At 41.2% G+C, this 25,220-nt stretch overlaps 1 protein-coding gene across 2 annotated transcripts in view; it reads right to left on the bottom strand.

Annotated features, from left to right (window-relative positions):
• The window catches only part of UQCC1 (ubiquinol-cytochrome c reductase complex assembly factor 1), a 110,535-nt gene that overhangs the window by 6,603 nt on the left and 78,712 nt on the right, over nucleotides 1-25,220 (bottom strand). For both annotated transcript variants that reach the window (XM_012754801.3, XM_012754802.3), the window contains exon 8: nucleotides 3,864-3,941. In XM_012754801.3, the coding sequence (XP_012610255.1) occupies nucleotides 3,864-3,941 (78 nt within the window). The remainder of the gene's footprint in view (nucleotides 1-3,863; nucleotides 3,942-25,220) is intronic.

Here is a 25,220-nt window from a genome sequence, read left to right on the forward strand (position 1 = left end):
CTTTCACCTGATGGCTGTGTGACCTTTGAAAAACCATTAGCCCTGCCTACACTTTAGTTTCTCATGAGTTAAACAAGCATAACAATACCTATCCCCCGGAGTCATTGAGAGCATTAAGAGATACTGGCCATGAAAGGATCTGTAAGTGGTAAACATTACACAAAGCCCTGGGATCATTTATTCGGCATTATCTTGTGGTCTGGCCTCTTGGGCACTGAGGTATATGAGGTCGGGCTCCAGGCCCACTGCCAGAAAGGGCCATGTCCAGTAAGGGGTGTTGACAGTTTGGTAGAAAAACATTCCACCTGTTCCAAATGCCCTCTGATAAACACTCCTACAGTTCCACAGCTTAAGACTGTCCTGGCACAATGGCTGAGTCAGGAAAACCAGCTTCTTCTGGCCAAGGACAAGCTCAGGCACATCACCATTCTCCAAGCTATTTGTTAACACAACAGCCTGCCTGTGTCTGCAGTGCCCAGGGCACATGCCGGAATGCTGCTGGCAGAAACCCACATGTGCTGCCTGGGAAGGAATGGGAGTGAAAGAGGGTGTTATGGGGCCTTAGGGACTTGCAGAATGAGCACAGCCCAGGACAGGGAAAGCCTGTGAGCCACGGCCTGCTACAAACAGGCAGCCTCAGTAGTGGGTGAGATGGCTGGGAAGGAGCAAATCCATCAGGGAATGATGACTCAAAACTCATTAATAGTGATAACAACCTGACTGTTCCAGACTGTCAGGGTTTCCTCACACACCTGGCTCCTAATGACTATGTATGCCAAGTAGAACAGATATTATTATCCCCATTTGAAAGATAAGTAAACTGAAGTTTAGAGGTTATCTAACTGGTGGTAGAACGAGAACCAGCATGTACTGATGAGGTCAGGAGATGGTGACTGACTAGCTCTAGTTGGAACTCTACCTGCCATGGAGTAGGAGTGCAAAAACAAATGGCTGAATAAGTAAACAAACAACTTCGGCCTTTTTCCCACCACGCTGTTAGTAAGTCAGTGAAAACAAATGGGAGAGTAATCTGAGAGTGCAAATTTCTGACTAAGAAAGCAGAAAAGGAAAAAAGGTCTCTGAGACCCAAACATCAGGGCACATAACAATTTCCCCATGATTTAATCAGGTGCTAACTTGAAGGAGGAAGCATCCTTCAGAAATTAAGACACTTAGGTCTAGACTGACTGAGAGGAAGCCAAAGGGACTGTTCTGGTTACAGTGGTTCTGGTTAAGGGTTTAGAGTGGCAGAGTTTCACTCACTGAAGATTGATCTGACACCCTATGTGCTTAGCATGATGCTAAGAACACAGAATCACAGCAATATGGTCTGAGCTCTCAGGGAGCTTTGTAAGCTCCTGTGAAGGAACAAAGCCAGTGTACATCTACCAGAAACACAGAATAAAATCCTGGAGAAAGAACAAACACTAAACTGCATAGTCATATGCCAAGCCATATTCTGTGCACAGCTGCCTCCTCATTCTATGACATCTCCTCAGAGAGACTTTCCTGGTTCACAGTAAGTCATTCCTTGCTGTCATTCTCTATCACTGCACTCTATTTGTAATTGGATATTTATTTGCTTATTTACTTGTTTACTGACTCTCAATAAGAAGGTAAGCTCCACTGGGAAAGAACCAGACCATGTTTGTTTTATTCACCAACATACTCCCAATGCATCATATATGGTAGACAATAAATGCCTATTAAATGGATAGATGAATAGATGGATCAGTGTTGAAATTCAAAATAAAACACAAGATCTAAACAGATCATGGATAGCTTTGTGAAGTGGGCCTTTAAGAGTGGGGAGAATTTGGAGAGCTACAGGATGTTCTAAGCAAAAGAAAATATTCGTTCACTAAACATTTACTGAGGGAGTGCCTACAAGGTACTAGGCCCTATGGTACATAGCTAAGACTCAGCAACTGCCCTCAACATCCTGTTGTACAGTAGAGTTTCAACCAGGCACAGCATGTTTGTGGGGCACTGGAAATGGCCTAACTCAGAGAAAGGGCAATGGGAAATAAAGGTGGATAGGGCATATAACAATGGGAAAAGTTCACAGAAGGCCTAGAAGTTCGTGGAGCAATTTGGACCTCATGTAGTAGAAAAGAGGAAGGTTCCAAAAGTGTCCAGGGAGGTGGCACAATCCAAGAAAGATTCTAGGAAAAGGCTGCTGTAGAATAGCACTGTCAACCTTCTGTGATAATGGAAATGTTCTATATCTGCACTGTCCAATATAGTAGCTATTAGCCACATATAGTTATTGAACACCTGGAATGTGGCTAGTGTGACTAAGAAACTGAATTTTTTATTTGTAAATTTAATTTAAATCAAAATAGTCACATGTGGCTAGTACTGGAGAGCTCTAGAACCTTGTGATTCCAAGTGTGGTCTGAAAAATGGCTACACCCACATCACCTGCAGCTGTTAGCAATGCATACTCTCATGCCCCACTCCAGACTTGCTGAGTCAGAATCTGAATTTTAGCTAGGTCTCCAGGTCATTTACATGCACATTAAAATATAAGAAAAACTGTTCTAGAATTACACATTAAAATCACCTGGGGAACTTTTACAACTACAGATGCCTACCTCCACCAATTAAATCAGAACCTTTGGGGGACAGGGCCCAGGCATTGGTATTTCTAAAAGTGTCAAGGTAATTAGTATATTTCCCAGACTTTCCTATTCTTAAGAGTTACCTAGGGTGCTTGTTGAACTACCAGGCAGAACTTGAAGATATTACGCTAAGTGAAATAAGCCAAAAAGGTCAAATACTGTATGATGCCACTTACATGACATTATCTAGAGTAGTCAAATTCATAAAGACAAAGTTGAATGGTGGTTGCTAGCAGCTAGGGGGACATTGGGTACAGAGTCCCATTGGGTACAGAGTTTCAGTTTGGTAAGACAGAAAAGTTCTGGAGATGAATGGTGATGATGGTTGCACAACAATGGAAATATACTTAATGCCACTAAACCGCACACTTAAAAATGGTTAAAATGGTAAATTTTATGTTATGTATATTTTATAATTAAAAAAAAAGACGAGATGAGATAGATCTAAATGTTCTGATGTGGAAAGCTGCCTAAGATACACTGTTCGGTGAAAAAAGCAAGTTGCAGAATAGTGCAAAGTGCAGAGGCATGAAGAAAGAACATATATAGGTGCTTGTCTATGTACAGATAACACCTGGAAGGACACCCAATAAACTAGTAATGAAATTTCCTCTAGGGAATTGGGCAGAAAAGAAAATGGGCTATTTTCTACATCAACCACTTCAACTTATATATAGCTTTACATTTTTTTGTTTTTGTTTTCTTAAATGGGGGGAGAGGGGGTCTCATTCTGTTCCCCAGGCTGGACTTGAACTCCTGGGCTCAAGTGATCCTCCTGCCTCAGCTTCCCAAGTAGCTGGGACTACAGGCGCATACCACTGGGCCCAGCTAGTTTTACTAACTTTCAAAATGAGTGTGTATTGCTTTTATAATTAGAGCAAAAAAAAAAGTGTGTAACTTGTCTTTCCAAGTGAATATCTTTCTCTCGCTGGGAGCATCTGGGACTAAGACAGTGTCTGATTTGCCTTTGTCCCTACATCCAGCACCCAGCAGCCACTCAATAAATGCTGACTAGTTGAATGATTTGAGCAGATTAGATAATGCTCTCTTTCCCAAACATGAGGCAAATTGCTAGACACATTCATTCTAATTGCCCAGTCAATGAAGATGAAGAAATAAATACTAAGCAATAATGGCAGGCAGTGATGATGATCTCTGAAGCTTCCTTCAGGGGCTCTCATCAAAAGTCTCTGTTGGGGGAGGCAACTGTTCTGCTTAAGGCTGGCTAAATGATCTTACCTCATCATATCCCAAAATTGCTGCATAGAAATTATTTGTCATCATGAGCATGTTCTTCTTCAGGATATAGGAATTAACCTACAGAAACAAATGGCAAAAACAAAAGTATGAAAGAAAGGAAAAAACCAAAAAGTATGATCTTTGACTCTTAGCTGTTACAGACTCTAAGTAGAACAAAGAGAAAGAGCCCCTAACAAGTCAAACTGCCAGTCCATTCCCAATTCTCTGATCTGTCAGGATTCTCCCCAATTTGCTAACTTCTTTAAGGTTTTTATCTCAAATTACACAAAACAGTCAGTTTAATGAACTGAGCCCCAATGACATGTTTGATTTTGTGCTAAATCCTATGAACACAAAGTATAAGAAACAGTTTCTTGATTGAAGAAGCACATAGTCTAATATGGGAAAATAGGCATATGAAAAACAATTACACTAGAATGTGTTACCTCAAATCCTATTCCAAACACTCTGAATCATAAATAGATTTCAGTGCAAATGACCTCTGCTTTGGGGAGCTGGGGAAGCGTTTGCTAGGAGGTAACATTTGAGTGGACCTTGGAGAAGGAGTTTGACAGAAGAGGGTGAGGGGGAGGAGACAGCATTCTTGTCAGAGAAAACAAAGTGGGCAAGGTGCAGCTGCTGAAAAGAAAATGGGGAGTGTCAGGGAGAGTGAACGGGCAGGAACACTGGAAAGGTACATTGGGACCAGGTTAGAAAATGTCTTAAGGGCCACTCAAAAGAGATTTATGTGGTGAAAGAACTAAAAGAAGGAAGTTGTGAGAAGTGGGAAGAGGAGGGAGCAGGGTAGGACTGTGAGTGAGATGCTAGGGGAGAAACGAGGGTCTCTGAGGCCATGGAGAGGAGGAAACAAGATGGGCAACTCTGAAGTAGTAAGGCTGTTAATATTAAGAGATTATTGTTTGTTTGTTTGGGTTTTTTTGAGACAGAATCTTACTCTGCTGCCTTGGCTAGAGTGCAGTGGTGTCATCATAGCTCACTATAACCTCAAACTCCTGGGCTCAAGTGATCCTCCTGCCTCAGCCTCCAGAGTAGCTGGGACTACAGGTGTGCACCAACATGCCCAGTTGATGTTTTCTAGTTTTAGTAGAGACAGGGTCTCACTCTTGCTCAGGCTGGTCTTAAATGATCCTCCCGCCTCTGCCTCCCAGGGTGCTAAGATTATAGGTTGAGCCACTGCACCCAACCAAGAGATTGTTTTAGAAATACTATTCCAGTGAGACCATTGAGACCCTGGTAGAACTCCTCTCAGGGAATGGCCAGGAGGGCCTTCAAAGACTAGCATGCAGTTCACTGAATGTCTTCAATAGGGTAAATCTTTGACCTGCAGACAGTAACATGCTGGAGGGCAGGATCCATATTTTATTTCTCACTGGGGAGCCCAGGAGAAAGCCAGTGTAATGTTTAACATAGAGTAAGAACTATTTAAACGGACAGGTTTTAGAAACAGCCAAAAATCATTTGGAACTTTATGTAAGATTTGTGCTTAACCACCCCAACCACCACCATGCCCACTGTCATCTCCTCTATTTACTGGGCACCTGTCACGGGCCCCGTGCTTTATGGACATCATCTTATCTAACTGTCACCAGAATTCAGAGAGGTATATATGTTATAGTCACTGATAGACCATAGGTGACCATCTGAGAAATTCAAACAGGTGAAGTGACTTGCCTTAGGTTGCATAGCAAACTAATGATAAGGCTGAGACTAGCATCCAGGTCATTCTGAATCCAAAGTCCATGCTCCTTACATTCTACAAGGTCCCTGCCACCGGAAACAAATTTTTACTTTGGATCACAAATCAAAGACTAAGTAATTTTATCCTGTGGTTTGTAACTGGTCTCTGAATAAAGGCAGAAAGGGTAAAAGGATCTGGATTTAGAGTCAGAAAACCTGAGTTCAAGGCATAGTTTTGCTATATACATAGGATGTGATCTTGAGCAAGCTGAATAGCCTCTTTGAAGCCATTTCTGTATCTTTTAAATGCCATACACACAGGGCTGTTTTGAAGAGCACATGAGTTAGCATATATTCATTCATTAATTTAACAATGTATGCTGAAAGCCTTGGCAGACTGCAGAGTGCTCTGCAAATGCAAGGAATTATGAGTAATAACTTCTGGTTTGTTTATATAAAACTAAAACCAGTTCCAATACTTTATAGTCATGGATAATTTTCAAAAATGAAGAGAGAATTGTGAAGCTCAAGTCTGGAAAATGTGAGATTGGATGTAGCTAGAAGTGCAAACCATGACCTTTCCCACTCATCTTCAACCCAGGCCACATTAGCCATCCATCCTTTGTGTTCTCACAGCTCTCTGTGCATACTTCTCCCCCTGGGTACACAACACAGTTTAGAGTTGCTTGTGTGCCTATCTCTCCCATTAGTCTGGGAGCTACTTACTGGTCATAAGAACCATGTCTGATTAATCTCAGCACCCCCAACACCTGGTTCAGTGCCTAACCCAGAGGAGGGGCTGAGACAGGCATGGCGATGACTGAATCCTTACAAGAGCCTGAGTACCATGCATAGCATGTTCTATCCAATGACAGCAGTAATTTTGAGTTTCTTCTTCTTCTTTTTTTTTTGCTGCTGAATACATTCCATGTTTCTGAAGTTTCAGAAACATACTGCCAAATTTCTACTGCCCCATCTTCCAGAAGGGGCTGAGGTAAAAAGGAGAGTCAAGAAACAGACCAGAGCTAGAATTCATTCCTTCTGTCATGTGAGGATGAGATTACAACCCAGACCTCTAGATACCCATTTTGGGGCTTACTCCCATACAAACTGTTCTCCTGCCTCTGCAAGAAGAATCAGAGCCACAAAAGGACAGCATCAGAGGCACCTCTCAGAGGAAAACAGTCACTGAAACTTCCCAGCAGAGCCAGTTTATGTGTTGCATCATGCCAGTAAGCTTTGGAGCTAGAAGGGCCCTCAGAGATCACCTAGCTCAGTACTCTTGAAGAAATGGTGAACTGAGACCCAAAAGGGACAAGAAACTTATCCAAGGTCACACATCAAGTTAGCGTCAGAGCCAGGATTAGAACCTGATTTCTGAACGAATGCTTTTCCTACTTCACTATCTGTAGGGCATTTCCAGAGATCACCAACATATAAATCTGCAAACCTCATTTTTTGCTTTCCAGCAAGGCCACGTACATACAAACATATTTTCTCCTCCTGGGACGCACCTACATACTGGCTGGCTATTGCCCAGGAGGAAAGGAGCACAGGAGTCGAGTTCCTTGTAAGCAGGGCTCCTCAACCTCCTAGTCCTATATTCTAACTCCAGTGACCTGTAAGCTGCCTCTCCCCCTCACCTCCAGCACAGAGATGGCAAGCTGCTAGGAATGGTTTTCAGATATCATCACCCAGGCTGGATTAGATCATGAAAAGGGCCCTTCCTGGAAGAGGGTGGAAGCTCGATCAGTGCAGACATATGATCTGCAGGCAACAGGTGAGGACAAGTGACAGCAGCTTCCTCAACTACTGGACTCACTCTGCTGGGCCCTTCTAGCCATCCCTGCAGCCAGAGGGAGCTGGATACTCCTCTGGTATACCCTTATTGAATTTTATTCCCTCATTTAAACTTTTGTTTCCCCATCTCTCCATTGCCAGATCATTATATATGGAGACCTCTGCCCATGAATACACAGATGGACCCAGCAGAAGAGAAACTCCTCCCAGATAGTGTTGGGCTAGTCTCTTATTAATCTCTTATTCTTTTCATACTGCTTTGTTTATAAAAACCCATACATATAGCTCCACCACAAGGAAAAGTTTCCTTTTATATCAGTTACTCATATTTTCCCATTTATTTAAGTAAGCTATTAAAATTCATGTAGATATTTTATAAGCCATCAGGATTCAGAGACTGGTATTACTGAATGTTTAATAATAAACTAAACAGAAGAAATCAGAGGGTTAAATGATGACTGCAATTCCTAATGACTTAATTAAATTTTTATTGAGTACATAAACTATGATGTCATTTCTAGCCAACCATGGGTCTACTTTCCCAGCATGTCACAGGGTGGGAGCACTCAATAGGAGGCTAGGCTAAATGAGCAGCAGGTCTCAGCTGAAATGGGGAGGGGAGCAAGGCTCATGTAACACACTCAATAAATTATCCGTTCATTTTTAAACAAAGTCCATGAGTTATAATATATTTGCCATGCACTTTTTATGACATAATAAAAATGTTACCTTAAGGATTACTTAACACATACTACAAATGTTATAGCAGAGGCAGGCACAAGGGGCAAAGAAAACAAACATGAGCAGGCCAGGGACGGGTCCTGGAGTTTATGTCCCAAGGGGAACAGCATAGCATATTAAAAAGGGAATGCAAAAAAAGGGAGGGGGGATATAAGAGTTCAAGGTTACTAATCTGCAGATTAATGAATGAGACAACCAACAGGGAACACAAGTAAAGCAATAATGAATCTTGCAAGGCACATGTTTAATTAATGTAGCATTCTCGAGGAGGAATATTAGCTTTAAAGAGATGCCAGTTCATTTGAGGCCAATTCACTACCCTCTTTCCCCTTTTTCACTGTTGCTGCTCTTAAAGACATTTATGTGACTGCTTAACAGAGGAACCAGACTATGTGGATATACGGACCAATGGGAGATCAAATTTTAACTCCTCCATGAGCTCAACAAGGCTCTTCATGCTCTGCTCTTGGTCATCTTTCCTGCCTCACCTCCTCTCATCTCCCCACTTTTATCTCACCCTTCAGTCAGAATATAACCTATGTACACATAACCTATGTACAATTTTCCACAGATATATCATGCTTTCTTCTATCTCTTAGTCATACTGCTGCTGGGAATCTTTCTACATTATCCATTGACAGAAGTGATGCTAACTCCTTATCCTCTACGACTTAGCTCACAAATCACTTTCTCTACAAAGCCTCCCCTATCCCCAGTCTACAGGTGTCCAAAAGTGATTCAAGTCTAAAAATAGGTCCCATAATTCACTGTTTACCAAGTGCCAAGAACCATGATAAGAGCTTTATATAATACGTATTTGTTCATTTAATCCTTCGCAATGACTCTGATACAGGTACTGTTACTACCTCCTTCAGAGAAGAGGAAACTGATGTTTGGTAAAGTTAAAGCTGCAGAGCTGGGATCAAGATTAGAACACAGAGCAATCCAATTCTTATCTATGTTGGAACAAACACAAAGAATGTGGGTGCCCCTTCATGTGCCCCACACCACCGGTTACCTAAGAGGCAAAGCTAAGAAGTGCTAATGTGGTCTTGAGTAAAGACAACTCAGAGATTCCTAATTCCGGTGGCAGCTAGAGACAGGCCACTAGATAAGTCTTCAGTGGCCAGTTACTAATATGTCAGACATCTCTAGTGTAGCCAAGCTCCTCTCCTGCTGGGAGGAGGGGAGAATGGAAGAAGGTCAGTAAGCAAAACACAAGAAATGATGAGGATGAAGGCAAGAATAAGCTTTAAGGTTACTGATGAATCAAAGTTGCTAGCACAACAGACTGGTAAGAATTTGTTGGAATGAATGAAGAAAGGGTGGCTAGAGTTGCTGACTGAAGCATGAGGAATATATCAAATCATAGGGCAACAATGAAATGCAATAGATTGTAGATCATGTTTTAGTTGTCTTGATAGCAGACAGGAATGCCATAAGCAACACTCTGCAGTACCAACACCATGTGCTACATCATTGTGTAGCACAATGAACATCAGCTAGCCTATTTAAATTTAATGTTAGAAATCAGCCCATTATGGAATATTATGTGATATACACAGAAACAGGGTACAAGTAAATAAGAGAAGGGGGACATGGAGAGATCAGATACAAAAGTAAACATATTATTCACTTACTTGCACTGAAAGATTGACTGAAGGTATTTTATCAATGATCAAAAAATACAAACAGAACTTGTGTGTGTGTGTGTGCATATTAGGCAGTTCCAGAGAAAACTGTTAATACTAAGAAAAAAGAAAACTTAATAAAACATGAAAAGACATTTCAATTTCTTCTTCTCTTTTTAGAAAATGATGTGAAAATTGGAGTAAAGCATGTTCCAGTTGAGATGAAAGGCCAACCTAAACAAAGCATAAGGTGATCCTTTTAAAAATCCATTTTTTGTGTGTGTATGGAGACAGAATCTCGCTCTGTCGCCCCAGGTAGAGTGCAGTGGCATCATCATAGCTCACTGCAACCTCAAACTCCTGGGTTCAAGTAATCCTCCTGCCTCAGCCTCCCAAGTAGCTGGAGCTACAGGTGCTTGCCACTGTATCCAGCCTCATTTCAAACTTTTAATGCACAAGGGAAGCTTGCTGTATCATGAAATGCCTTTTTAAAAAAAATCCTTTTCTTATTTATTTTGAAATTTTCAGTTTTGCTGCTTGGGATCTACATATTCAAAACCTGCATAGCCTGATAATGTCCTGAAAAACAAGGTAGGTATATGGTTAGCAGGCAGGATTGCAGAACCAGCACCCTTCCTTCAAATTCTGAATGGTTACAACATACTGGAGTACTTTCCTCAGACTTGAAAAATAGCCAAGAGAGAAAAGATGGCTGTCCTCAGAAACTCCAGTCATCCATTCAGTGGACAAGGCATTCAAACACATCAGTAAGTCCATAATCACCTTGAAAAGCAGCTGATAAGGTACATTAAGGTCCTAAGAAGATCAAACTATCACACCAATTTAATTTTCTTCTATTTAAGGACATAAAGATAAGGGGAATATAACAGCTATAATCTACTGTGATTTCTGGAAGCTTTTTATAGCATCCACACGACAAGTCTCATACACACCAAGCTTGAAAGTGTCACTGTTTTAACAACAGCACTGATAGTACACAGACCTCAAGGAAATAATCCAGGGGGCTACTTAAAATCCGTACTGATAATAATAATTCTGACAATAGTGGTGACAACAATGCTTATACATTGCATTTGATTAGATAATGTTTTCATTTTATGCATCCAGAAGCTCAGAGCCTTACTGCTGCTGTTGTATTGATTCTATAAGCAAGAAAACCCAAGCTCAAAAATGTTAAGTGACTTGCAGCTAAATCATACCCTGCTTGTAAGTGGCAATGCTAGGGATTTTAACTATGATGGCAAGTCCCTAAATCGAGTGTCTTTCCTAAGCTATCACACCTTTCTGATTCTGATGAGTCACATCAAAATGAGAGAATCACACAAGCACAAAGCTAAAATGGCTAATTTCTGTACTTTATAAAACAAGAATAAAATGGACTCTAAATTATTGGAAAAATTCTCCTAAAAACAAGATGAGATTCAACAAGGTCAAATGCAAAGTATTATGTCTATATCAAAATAAATAAATAAATAACAGGATGGAAGAAGGGTTTGACCAGGTAGATGTAATAGAACAGAGCAAATCTCTCTCATGAACTGATGAAATGGAAATGTGAAAAGGTAATCATAATTGGACATATTAAAAGAAAAGCCAAACACAAAGGTCAAAAAGTTTTCTTTCCTCTTTTATTATAATAGTTGAAAGTTTTTGTTTTAGCTACTATACTTAAGAATGAACACAGAGAATCAGAGAAATTTCAATGAAGAATGTCAGATAGATATGGTCATGATGGGTTGGCACTGGTCACAGGCTAGAGCAATAAATGTTCCATGGGCAACAGAAACATCCAGAGGCTGTTCCATGAACTGGTCAGGTTGCTTCCATCGTTAGCCTCAATGGATCAGATCTCAGAAGTACCCTGATACTATCTGAGAAAATTATAACTCTCGGCCGGGCGCTGTGGCTCACGCCTGTAATCCTAGCTCTTGGGAGGCCGAGGCGGGCGGATTGCTCAAGGTCAGGAGTTCAAAACCAGCCTGAGCAAGAGCGAGACCCCGTCTCTACTATAAATAGAAAGAAATTAATTGGCCAACTGATATATATATAAAAAATTAGCTGGGCATGGTGGCGCATGCCTGTAGTCCCAGCTACTCGGGAGGCTGAGGCAGAAGGATCACTCGAGCCCAGGAGTTGAGGTTGCTGTGAGCTAGGCTGACGCCACGGCACTCACTCTAGCCTGGGCAACAAAGTGAGACTCTGTCTCAAAAAAAAAAAAAAAAAAAAAAAAATTATAACTCTCTCTTTGTACCACTTCCTTACATCTGGGACCTACTCTTCCCTCATCCCACATGGGTCCCCTCATCACAGAGATGGGCACATAGTTCATGCTAAACCAGTCAGACTCTTGCTTCTGAGACTAGAAACAACCAAAGATAAAAGGAAGCTAAATTTGGATTACCCCAAAGACACTATACATAACTTCCTGTTACTAATACTAAGATCCCTTAGTTGCCCTGCATCTTTTCTTCCCGAAGCCTGTTGTTAAACACTTCACTCTGTGAGTCTTAGTTACCATGCAGTAAATCCTTTGTTTGCTTAAATGAGCTAAAGTCTCAGTTGATTACAATCAATGGAATTCATCAATTCATTAAAAACTAACAGTATCAGCTAACATTTGGTGAATACTTACCATGTGCCAGAAACTGTATTAAAAGCCTTATAACTGTTAGCTCTTTATCTGCACAATAATCCTAAAAAGGGGGTATTATTATCCTCATTTTATAGAAAAGGCATCACCTCATTTTTCTGTGAAGGTTTTCAAATCTTCCCAAAGCTTGTTGCTTATTCCTACACATGGGTTTTAATACTTCCACCAGGAATACTTACTGTACTATTTTAATGATCTATTTATAGGCTGACCACCCCTAACACATAGACATACTGCATTAGATTGTGAGCTCCTTGAGGGCAAAGGTGGCATACTGTTTGGCACACATCAGTAGGACAAATCAATATGACACTGTCTGTCATAATTACCTTGTATAGTACTGGTATCCATGTACTTTTACACATTTCAAGGAAGCTCTCCAAGTACAAGGATTCAGGGAGGGGCTGAGCAAATCTATGTACATGTCACTGCTATTTTCATGGTTTTCAAACACAACTCTACTCTAGCCTGAGGAGGCCCAACTCCTGTCTTTTCAGTCCGTCCTCACATGGCTCTGAAACCCTACATCCCTATCAAATCAATCTCTTGTACTAAAATCAGTTTCCAGACCACCTCTAGTTCCATTACAATCATGTGCCACATAATGATGTTTTGGTCCATGATTGACCACATATACAACAGTGGTTCCATAAGATTATAATACTGTATTTTTACTATACATTGTCTATATTTAGATGTGTTTCAAAATACTATTGTAATATAATTGCCTACAATATTCAGTACCATAACATGCTTTACAGGTTTGTAGCCTAGGAGCTACACTATATAGCCTAGGTGTATAGTAGGCTATACTGTCCAGATGTGTTCAAGTATACTCTATGATGTTACCACAATGACAGAATCACTTAACGACACATTTCTCAGAACATGTCCCCAGAGTTAAGCAATACACTTCTGTACCACCATTTTGTAGGAGTTCAGGACCTGGAATCAAAATATGTATACGGAAACTTTTTTTTTTTTTTTACAGATGGGGTCTCGCTGTCACCCAGGCAGGAGTGCAGCAGCACAATCATAGCTCATTGCAGCCTCAAACTCCTAGGCTCAAGCAATCCTCCCTCCTTAGCCTCCCAAGTAGCTAGGACCACAGGAGTGCGTAACCATGTCGAGCTAATTAAGGAAACTTTTTTTAGAGACAGGGTCTTGCTATCTTGTTCAGGCTGGTCTCAAATTCCTGGCCTCAAGTGATTCTCCCGCTTCAGCTTCCTAAATTGCTGGGATTACAGGTATGAGCCACCATGCCCAGCTTATATATAAGTCTAAGGTAAAAAAGGAGAGCTCTGACTGAATAGAAAGAGAACTTCACATTGTCAGAGTAAGAAAATACTAAATGTGGAACTGAGTTTGTCTCTCTTGCTGGTTACTCTAACAAGATAAAAGCCAACTACTCTGAAGTAAACAGACATTTGATCCCTGCCTGTTCTATAACAAGTGCTATGTAAGAATAATAGGAAATTTTCTAAGAGGTACCTTTCTGTTTATACTTCCAAGTTTAAGAAAAGGCTTATATTCCTGTTTCTGAATACTCTCAAAGAAAAAAAAAAAAAAGAAAAGGCTTATACCCTGTCAACAAGTACCAGTCCAAGAAAGTTTTGGTTAGGTTTTTTTTTTTTTTTTTTTTTTGAGACAGTGTCTCACTCTGTCACCCTGGCTAGAGTGCAGTGGCATCATCATAGTTCACTGCAACCTCAAATTCCTGGGCTCAAGCAATCCTCCTGCCTCAGCCTCCCAAGTAGCTGGGGCTATAGGCGCACACCACCACACCTGGTTAATTTTTCTATTTTTAGTAGAGACTGGGTCTTGCTCTTGCTTAGGCTGGTCTCAAACTCCTGAGCTCAAGCGATCCTCCTGCCTCGGCCTCCCAGAGCACTAGGATTACAGGCATGAGCCTTCACGCCCGACCTAGGCTTTGGTTTCTGTTGTGAAACAGAAGATTTGGAAAGTGAAAATAGTTTACTTTATTGATGGTCATTAATAGAACCAATTAGCAAGACAATTACCCGAAGTATAAGAAAAAGATAATTCCATTCTCACCTACTAGGACGGTTATAATTTAAAATAAAAGAAAAATAAGTATTGGTAAGGATGTAGAAAAATTGGAACCCTCATCCATCCAAGGGAATGTAAAATGGTACAGCCACTGTGGAAAACTGTTTGGTGGTTTCTCAAATGGCTAAACACATGACCCAACAATCCCACTCCTAACTATATACTCAAAAGAACTGAAAGCAGTGACGAATAGATGTTTGTACACTAATTTTCAAAACAGCATTATGTACAATAGCCAAAAGGTGGAAACAACCCAAGTGTCCATCAGCAGAAGAATGAATAAAAATAAACAAAATGTGGTATACATGTACAATGGACTATTTGGAATATTATTCCACCATAAAAAGGAACAAAGTGTTGACATATGCTATAACATGGATGGACCTTGAAAACATCTTACATAGTGAAATAAGTCAGACACAAAAGGACAAATACTGTATAATTTCACTTATATGAGGTATTTAGGCAAATTCAGAGATAGAAAGAAGAACAAAGGTTACCTGGGGCTAAAGGGAAGAGAAATGGGGGAGTTATTACTTATGGGTACAGAGTTTTTGTTAGGGATGATGAAAAAGTTTTAGGTATAGATAATGATGGTTAAATAACACTGTGAATGTAGTTAATGCTACTCAATTGTACACTTACAAATGGTTGAAAAGGTAAAATATTATCTTGTGTATATTTTATAACAATAAAATTCCAATTATAAATGGTTTTTCTCAAACAGGTATTTCAATCTGTGACTTAATCATGTGTATATTAAAACCTCTCTTATGTTACTCATACCATTCTGTATAGTAGTATCATGAAGAAATTTATGTTCCTTGTTAGACTATAACCTGTCTCAGTGAAGAATTCTACATTGCCCTGTATATGTTTGATAAGAATGTACTGAGTGCCTACTGTATTCTAGGCATTGTGGTATGTGCTGGAAATAAAATTCAATGAATAAAACTCAGTATTTGTCCTCAAGAAGTTCATACTCTCATGTGGAAGACACTTAGCACACTGTATGTAAAAAATGGCAACGGTGTGGGGCCAAAAGGCTTCAGAGAAAAGACAACGTTTATTATACTGGGTATTAAAAGGTGAATAAGTATGTTCAGACAGAAAGAATGGTATGTGTAAGGCCACAGAGAGGTAAACAAGTACAGCATTTTCAGAGGAAAATTTGTAACAAAGAGCTTATGGTAGGAAGAAGCAGAAGGCAGAGGTGGAAAAGCAATTTGTGTTAGATTATAAATGGTCCTGAATGCCACATGAAGGAAAGACAAGGAAGGGTTCTAAGCACAGGGAAATTACACAGGCATTTATTTTCACAAAGTAACCCTAGAAGTAAGGGTTACTTTAGGACCAGAGGCAGGAATACCAGAGGAGGCTGCTGTAATAGCCTAGGAGAGAGTTGGTAAGGAATTGAACCAATGTAAGTGGCAATAGAGAGGAAGGAATGCTTTCATGAGAAATGTCTACGGCAGGCTCAAAAGGATTTGTTTATCAAGTGGATGTGGAAGAGAAAAGGCGAGGCTGCGACTTGCACATCATCAAACCTCACTGAAGAAAGTGAAGAGAGAAGAAAGAAGATGAAGAAAGAATGCAACGGTTATATGCAATCGTACACTGATGACTTTCTGACCCTGGCAGCACCAAGTGCAAACAACCAGTCTTGTATGATTTTAGCAATCACCGTGCCCTTAATGTCTCCTATGTTGTGGTAATGGAAAATCTTACTCAGATAAGATGTAATACAAGCAAGATGTGTATTTAGTTGGAGCCCAGCAGGCGTCTCCAGTGGAGCAAGGGTATAACACACCAGGGCCTAGGAGCCTGAGCCCCATTTCCAGTAATTTGTTCACTACATGTCAGTAGATATCATTCATCTGGGTCCTTTGCATTCTCTCTGAGGTCATGAGGTCTGATTACTGTCAGCAAGAAGATGCTGACATACTCAGGTTTCCAGAGACACTTGTAGGCTCCTAATTGCACCCTAAGCCTCATGACTGCATTTATGAGCACAGAAAACCTGCAGGCACAACTTTGCTTTTTAATGATTTTCTATTAAATTTAGGCAGACTGGGTACAGTGGAAAGCTATAAGGATGCTTGTTCCCCATCACTATGAACTATCTCAAATTCACAGAAATATAAGTCAAACAGATGAATATAGATAATTAACAAAGGAGTGAGTTATTTGCTAAGGGAGTTAAAGCACTTACTGTCACTTGTGGATGCTTAGGAACTAAACAACCTAGATGACCTAAAGGCAAACTGAGATTACCGACCTCAGAGTCCTTTCCCACTCAGTGATCCTAGAATAGATATCACACTGCCTAGAAGGCCACGTTTTGTCACAGGATCCAACGTTTAGCCCCTTATCAATCTCGAGGTTTCTAGCCCCTTCATCCAATAGCCCCACTTTCTCCTTCTCCACAGTGACAGAGAGGGAAGAAAGAGGCAGGGCCACTGTAATGAACCAAGTCACACAAGTTAACTGGTAACTCCACCTGGGAACAGCAGGTCAGACAAAAGTCTATAGTTTAAAAAGTAAAGCAGATATTTTCATTGTTTTCGTTTTACACAATGTTTGTCTTTCACTGCTGTTTCTTACAGCTTACTGTTCAGAACTGTACATTTTCCAAAAGTACTGACCCGATGATAATGTGAGAAAATGGTTGTTCCCTGCTGTAGAGAGGAGGAAGCAAAGGCTCTTAAAGGTCAAATGACTCACCCAATTATCACTTGACTACTAAATGGTTAAGGTGTTCATAGAAACAAGGTCTTCTGACTCCTAGTCCAACATTTTTTTTGTTTTTGTTTTTTTAGAAATAGGATCTCACTCTGTCACCTAGGCTAGACTTCAGTAGCCTGATCATAGCTCACTGCAGCTTTGAACTCCTGGGCTTTAGTGATCTTCTCACTTCAGCCTCCTAACTAGCTGGGACTATAGGTATGTGCCCCTGTACCAAGATAATTTTTTTTTTTTTTAGAGACAGCGTCTTGCTCTGTTGCCCAGGCTGGTCTCAAATACCTGGCCTCATGCAATCCTCCCACTTTAGCCTCCCAAAGTGTAGGATTATAGGAGTGAGCTGAGGTGCCTGGCCTGGCTTATTTTTCTTATGTTTTGTAGAGATAGGGTCTCATAATGTTGCTCAGGCTAATCTCAAACTCCTGGCCTCAAGTGATCCTCCTGCCTTAGCCTCCCAAAGTGCTAGGATTACAGGCGTGAGCCACTGTGCCCAGCCCCAAGATTTTTTTAAGGCTTAAACAGAATTGCCATTCAGCTGATAGCTTGTAGAATCCTGTAGAAGTATCTGGGAATGGCTGAGCCTGGATTTCAGGTAGAAGTGATATGATCACTCCCACTCTAGTAGTGAGGTCAAGGGTGAGGCAAGGAGGAAGGTTCAGATACTCCCTAAAATGGAACTAACACTTGGCCTTGTGAGCTCTGACAGTGGCTCCATCTCTACAGAGTAATTAAAATTCTTTTTGTTTTTTGGTCTTCTTTTTTTTCTTTTTTTAACAGTAAAATGTTCCTAAAAGGAATATTTTATCCAAAGGAAAGAGAAAAGCTCAGAATGCTGTACCCATTAAAGAGATGCTCTTTTTGGTGATCTGTATTCAAGCCCCAACTTAGGCCTTGGAAACATACTGAACTCTAAGTATATTTTGGGCCCCGATAGCCCCATTTCCTTGCCTTGTAACTCTGGAAGACAAATCACTCTGAGTCTTAGTTTTCCTATCAAAACTATACAATATTGTCTTTTCTTTCTCTTTTTATGTTAACATATGAGATTAAAATGCTGAACAAGTAATAAAATTAATAGCAGTAAACATCTATTTCACTCTTAGGCACTATTCAAAGAGTGTCCCATGTGATAAGCCATTTAATCCTTACACTGCTGTAAGATGTGAAGGTAGGCATTATAGTTATCTCTATTTTTCAGAGAGGGAACTGAGGCACAGAGACCTTGCCCAAGGTCACAAAGCTGGGACAGGATCTGAGCTCAAACTGTCTGGCTTCAGTGCCTGAACACTCTCAACTATTCTGTGATACTGCCCTGGAAAGGTTACAAACCTAACCCAATCACCCACTTGGAGATGAAGGCTTGGAAGTCTCTAGCCTTCCCATAAGCACCTGGGGGTTTGCCTTTTCTCCTACCCTATCCTACCATCATACTCAGTCCTGCTCTGGGACAGCTTCTCTAGGAAAACAAAACAAAACAGCAGGTGAATTCGTATCTTACTTGTTTGTCTATTTTATTTGGAAGTGAACCTAGGAAAGATTCAATTTCATTTCTCTTCTTGGCATAAATTAGACTGTAAGCCCTATAAGATCACTTCTCTCTGGTATATCCTCCACCAACAGCGTTTGGGGATTAGCACATGATGAAAAACAATGTTCCTTAAATAAATGAATGAGTGAAACAACCCTTAACAGAACCACACAAATTAATAATGCTACTGGACTTAAAGGAAATAAATTCAATAATGTCTTCATCAAATGTATATTCGGTGGTAACCATGCATCAAGCACTATTCTAGGAGCTAAGGCTATAGCAGTAAACAAGAGACAATTTCTGAACTCCTGGAGTGTACATTTTGGAAAGGGGAGAAGGGGACATAATAAACAAATATACAGAGCATCAAGTGGTAAATTAGTATTATTGGCCCTAATTCTGTCATTCAAGGTCCCTAAGATAAGAACTGCCCAGAGCCACGTACGGGGTATAAATGTGGGGACAGGTTGGGAGCCTGTTGCTGCCAAGAACTGGCAAGGTCTGATGTGAAGGTAGTAGAAACCACTCAGGGACAGAACAAGGGATGTTTGCTGGATGCTTCACTAAAGATGCTGGAGGACAAAAGCCACCTTTTGGTCCCATCTGTATCCCTAGATCAATGCCTGGCACATAGCAGGCACTGAGTGACCTCTTCATAACAGTGTAGAGCATCTGGGCACTGTGAGGGAAGGAGAACAAGAAGCACCACACCCCCATATGCACCTTTCTGTTCAGCACCACCATGGTGGATGAGAAAGAGCAAGCAAATAGGAAAATTCATCAAGAAAACATTTTAGCCAGGCATGGTGGCATGTGCTTATAGTCCCAGCTACTTGGGAAGCTGAGGCAGGAGGATCACTTCAGCTAAGGAGTTTGAGGTTGAAGAAAACTCAGTGAGTTATGATTATGCCACTAGCCCAGGTGATAGAACAAGATCCTATCTAAAGAAAGAAAAAGAGAAACAAAGAAAGAAAACATTACTCAGAATGTGCTTTGACCATATACCTGGCACAGATATCTCAACACTTATGTCAATTTTAGAAAGGATTATGTTTACTTCATTCTACTCTTCCCTTGGAGCCTCTTGCAATACAACAAAACTACTTGTTAAATCAAATAAAAAATATATACTATGTACTTACAGTGTGCCTTGCTCTGTGCTGAGCCATGAGGTTACTCAAAGGATGATTCATGATCCTTGCGCTTAAGAAATTTACAATCAGAGCTGGGGGTGGTGGCTCACACCTATAATCCCAGTACTTTGGGAGGCCAAGAGGAGAGGATGGTTTGAGGCCAAGAGTTTGAGACCAGCCTGAGCAACATACTGAGATCTCGTCTCTACAAAAAATAAAAAAAATTAGCGAAGCATGGTGGCGCATGTTTATAGTGCCAGCTACTCTGGAAGCTGAGGCAGGAGGATCATTTGAGCCCAGGAGCTCATGGTTACAATGAGCTATGATCGTACCACTGCACTCCAGCCTGAGCAACAGAGCAAGACCCTGTCTCTAAAAAAAGAAGAAACAAATTTACAGGCTGGGCACAGTGGCTCATGCCTGTAATCCTAGCACTCTGGGAGGCTTAGGTGGGAGGATAGCTTCAGCTCAGGAGTTCAAAACTAGCCTAAGCAAGAGCAAGACCCTGTCTCTACTAAAAATAGAAAAAATTAGCTGGGCATGGTGACATGCACGTGTAGTCCCAGCTATTTGGGAGGCTGAGGCAGGAGGATCGCTTGAGCCTAGGAGTTGCTGTGAGCTAGGCTGATGCCACAGCGCTCTAGCCTGGGCAACAGAGTGAGACTCTGTCTCAAAAAAAAAAAAAGGAAAGAAAGAAATTTACAATCATATTGGTAGCATAACACATAAACGTAAATCTGGAGTGATTAGGGAAGATTTCTGGGATTTCCAGAGGGAGTTAGTGGAACATGGACAGGCAGAGACCGGAAGAAAAGTTCTACAGGCAGAAAAGATAATAAAATGATAGTAAATTGCAGAGAGCCTTGAAGACGGACTAAGAGGTATGGTGCACATCTAGCAGGCACCGAGGAGTCATTGCAGGTTTCTCTGTAATGGATAATTTGACATAAATAGTGTTTAGGAAGATTAGCCAGGGTGTTGAACAATTTGCAGAATGAATCTGAGATGAAGAGAGTCAAGACACAAGAGGACCAGAGAAGCAGCACACAGTGAGTTTAGGTGAGAGGTCAAGACTAGTTCTGAGCACCAGTAGGACAGTTGAAGCTCTGATCATGGTTGTTCTAAAGAAAGGCTCCTTCTCTTTGAGAACCAGGCATTTATGGCAAGTAGCACTGACACTCAGAAAGACTAACCAAACAGACAGCAAAAGACATGGAGAAAGAACTTCCTCCATTCCAGCTGGGCCGCTTCAGCTCTAACCAACCCCCCATAGGGTCACTCACCCAGTGTTCTGGGGAAATGAGAGGAGAAAGGAGTGTTACAGCTGCCTCACCAATGGATCCAGAAATACTCCCGGCATATCCAGGGCAGCTGCAATAAACATCTCACTCTATTCACTCACTCCTGGATCTGCCTCTTTGACCTCCAGAACTTATTCACACAGTCACTCAGATCATGGCAGAGCCACTGCCCCCTGGTAGTATCCATTGTAGGATTTAACCCACAAAAGAAAAGAGCAGACAGTTTCCCACTTTGTAGGACATGTCATGAGCAGTATCATCAGGCCTGCCTCACCCCAAGAGCTCCTCACAATGCCTGCATATCTTACTACTACAACCACTTCTTTTTCCAAAGACAGTAATTACAGAAAGCTTCCATTAAAATGCAAAGGTTATCTGGGATCATTAAAACATTATCCTATTATTAATAGCAACCATTAATAATTTAGCATGAATCAGTTTATCAGGTAAGGTAACAGCAGAGAATCGATTCTAAAAAAAGGGTTAGGAATAGAGTATGAGTTTATTCACTCATCCTCCACTCAACATTTGATGAAGGACTATTACGAGGTAAGCTCTGTGCTAGACATTAGAATGCTGACCTTAAGAGAAAAGGATCAAAAGAGGTCTGTGAGATGGGAAGTTTTTCCTAGTAAGACAAAATGGAGGGTGCAGGTGATAGCTCCAGAGAACAGCAAAGATGACAGTATCATATATAATGAAAACAGCAACAGAATGAATCAAGAGAAGCAAGTTTCAGTCTCTGCTTTGCTACTACTAATACATGACTCTGTATAAGCCATTTTCCTTGCCAGGATGAAGTGTCCTCACTTGGAAAAGGCTGAGTTAGGATCATCTTTGTGGCTGCCAAGCTTTAGGAACTTGCAGGCCACTGAAGTGATTAGGAGAGAGATCGCACAAAATATAAACACTGACTGCTTTGCAATTCTGACCAGCTAGGGCCAGCCTGGCTGGGGCTTCCTGCCATCAGCCAGGGCTGTACGGACCTCTTTTACAAAGTCCCTGAGGATTGTCACCGAGTGGGATTCTTCTGACATCCATATCCAGCCACTGCTTCAGCCCAGACAACCCTAGTACATTCTGAAGCCCACATTTGCCCCCATACCACCCTAGTCTCTTCTGAGCCTACTGAGGATATTAGGGACAGAGCCAGTTCTTTCAGGGCTATAGGGCAAGAGACATTTGGAAAATAAATAGAAGGTCTTGCAAACTGCTGTTCACGCTTATAAATTCTAACCTGGGTTGGAAAATTTTTAACTGATAGTTTTTTTCCAAGCCAGTAGGGCCCTTAGAAATAACCTGTTCTAGGCTCTTCACCTAAATCTGCTGGTTAACTGAGTACCTGGAGAGTGGGAGATGCTTAGAAGGCCACTGAGTGCTTACCAGGAATCATCTCGTACTTGTCCCATGACCATACACATACCACAAGCCTGATGACTCTTAACCCCAAGCTAAACTGCCCAAAGCCTAGAAAAGGGGCAACACACACAGTTTACACCTTTTATTATTCTGATAGAAATTTCTCTCCTGGGAGTAGAAAGGGGTCAAAAGTCCAACACCAAAAATATATATCTTTATAAGTCACAGGCAAAGAAGCATTACAGCAGACAGTTATTAAAAAAAAAAAAAAGCCACAGTGAACAGTGCAGAGTAGGAGGTGTTAGAAAACTCACTCCAAGTAATTTATTCACTGGGAACCACAAAGGGCTTTCCCAAGAACAGCAAAAACACCATTAATTTCTCCAGTACCCTCCTTTCAAAGGGCTCCAAATACTTCACACATATCGTTTTAAATTGTCCTCAAAGGCTCCAAAATAAGGGGTTACTATTTCCCCAGGAACAGATGGAGAAACTAAAGCATTCATGTCCCCCTTGCTCTACCCAAGTCATCTTAACACATTCAGCCAACATCAACTGAGTGCCTGCTATGCACTTGACCCATGCCTGGCAGAAGAGGAGATGGAAAGATGAAAGATTTGATCTCTGTCCTCCAGAAAGCCAAAATCCAGTAGGGTGTGACAAATGCATACAGAAATCCTTTCAAAATAAGGAAGCTTATGCTAGGTGCTATTGAAAAGATCCAAATATAGTACCCCAATAGCTTCCATTTATCAAGTGCCTAATGTGTGCCAAGCACTGTACTAAGTCATATTGTTTAAGTCCCACAACTAGGTATGACTTATCTTGTAGAGTAAGGAATAGAGACAATGACAGGTAAAAAGACTTGCCCAGGGTTTCAAGGCAACACTGTGGCAGAGCAGGTATTAGAACCCATGTCTTTCTGGCTCCAAAGCCCATGTAATGGCAGGTAATTGCTTGGAAAACTTTTTAGCAATGAATGCTAAAAAAGACATTACCTTAGAGGTAGATATCAAAACAAATGGGGCCCTCACTAGATTTGGGGGGGAATGGACTGTTTCCCTGGCCCAGACTTGCACATACATGTGCTAATCTGTATTCTCCATCATAGGGATAGATCCTGCAGGTCAAGAAGCCAAAGGCAGGTGTGTCTTCCAAAAAAGAACAGAGCTCTCTCTCTCTGGGCAAAGAATTGCTGAAAGGTCCAGAGCCCTTCTTGTTCCTTTGCAGGGCAATGAAAATGAATCAGGATCACAGGGTACAGGATCCCCTGACTGGCTTTAACAGAAGGTTGACTGCCTGCAGGACAGGCATGGTGACCATGGTATACATGCAGCACAACATCCTTTCCTGGGAGCCAGAGTGGAACTCCTGCAGGGGAAAGAGCCCTCTACTGGAGAAGGGCATAGCTTAGAGACAGCTCTGCAGAGCTCACCTGGTGGTGGCAAGCTCTGCCTGGTTGGCCAAAGCTCTACTTTGGAGGCCAAGAAAGAAAGTGTCAGATTTGGAGAAAGGAGAGCTTATGGAGCAGCAGGCAGGCCACAGTCCTCACACCAGACAGGTTACAGAGAACATGGTCAGTCCTGGGGAATGCCTAGGTCTTAGTAAGCACTGGGTCAATAAATAGCTCTATTTTAAGCCCACAGGATGTGAAACAGACGGGAAGGAAAAGGTCCTCCAAATTCTGGGGAGCAAAGTTGAACCTGAACCACAGATGCCTAATCCCCAACCTAGCATTCTTCCCATTTAACTCATGGCATCCTTCTGTGATTGTTTTCAAATCTTAATTTTCAATCTAACAAACAATAACAACAAAAACCAAGTACGTAGATGAAGCCAGGTACTTCTCTGTTATTATCTCATTTAACATTAGTGACTTGTGCTCCTATCAATGAATAACTTAGTTCATCAAAGTACTCATTCATTATTACTTATATTCTACCTACTTCCAAAAAAGGTTCAAATTGGCTTACAACAAAGGGGTCTGTGTTATGGCCCAAACAGCAAAGTTTGTTGTTGTTGTTTTTTTTAAAGCAAGACTTTGAAATTGGTCAGATCTGGGCTTGTGACTTACTATAGTGGCCACAGCCAAGTCCTTTAATTTTTCTGCCCCTCAATTCTACTCAGTTGTAATACTCCCAACTCTATCACAAGGTAGTTTGTAAGGATTAAATGAGATGTCTGCAAAATGCCTGGCACAGAGTTTGGTCCATAGTATACATCTCAACCAAATTAAAAGTAAAAGAAAAGAGTTAAGTAATAAAGTTGCGGGGGGGGGGAAGGGTGAGAAAGGGGATAATGAATAATTATATCAAATATCTAAATAAGGGAAGCTTGTACTTTCTGGCAGTCATGGCAAAAGGAAAGCAGGATTGTTATACCATTTTCATTGTTTAAAGGGAAGCATGTAAGTTCATCAGGACAGAGAAAGTTCTTAATTCTCAGTATAGAGAGGCGCGAGTGAGTGTGTTTGTTACATACGCACACACATACATATGCTTATACCATTTCATTCCCCAACAGGAACAGGGCAAACAGCTCTCCAGAGTTCTGTTGCCCCTCTAACACCACACTACTGCTGTGTACAATGAAGTACTTCAAGAGTTAAAACATTTTTGTGCCAATATTTTAAGAGTGCAGAAGGTTCCAAATTACATGTAAAATAAACAATGCCAGACTG

This window comes from Microcebus murinus, chromosome 16, assembly GCF_040939455.1.
Source record: "Microcebus murinus isolate Inina chromosome 16, M.murinus_Inina_mat1.0, whole genome shotgun sequence".
Classification (NCBI taxonomy): domain Eukaryota; kingdom Metazoa; phylum Chordata; class Mammalia; order Primates; family Cheirogaleidae; genus Microcebus; species Microcebus murinus.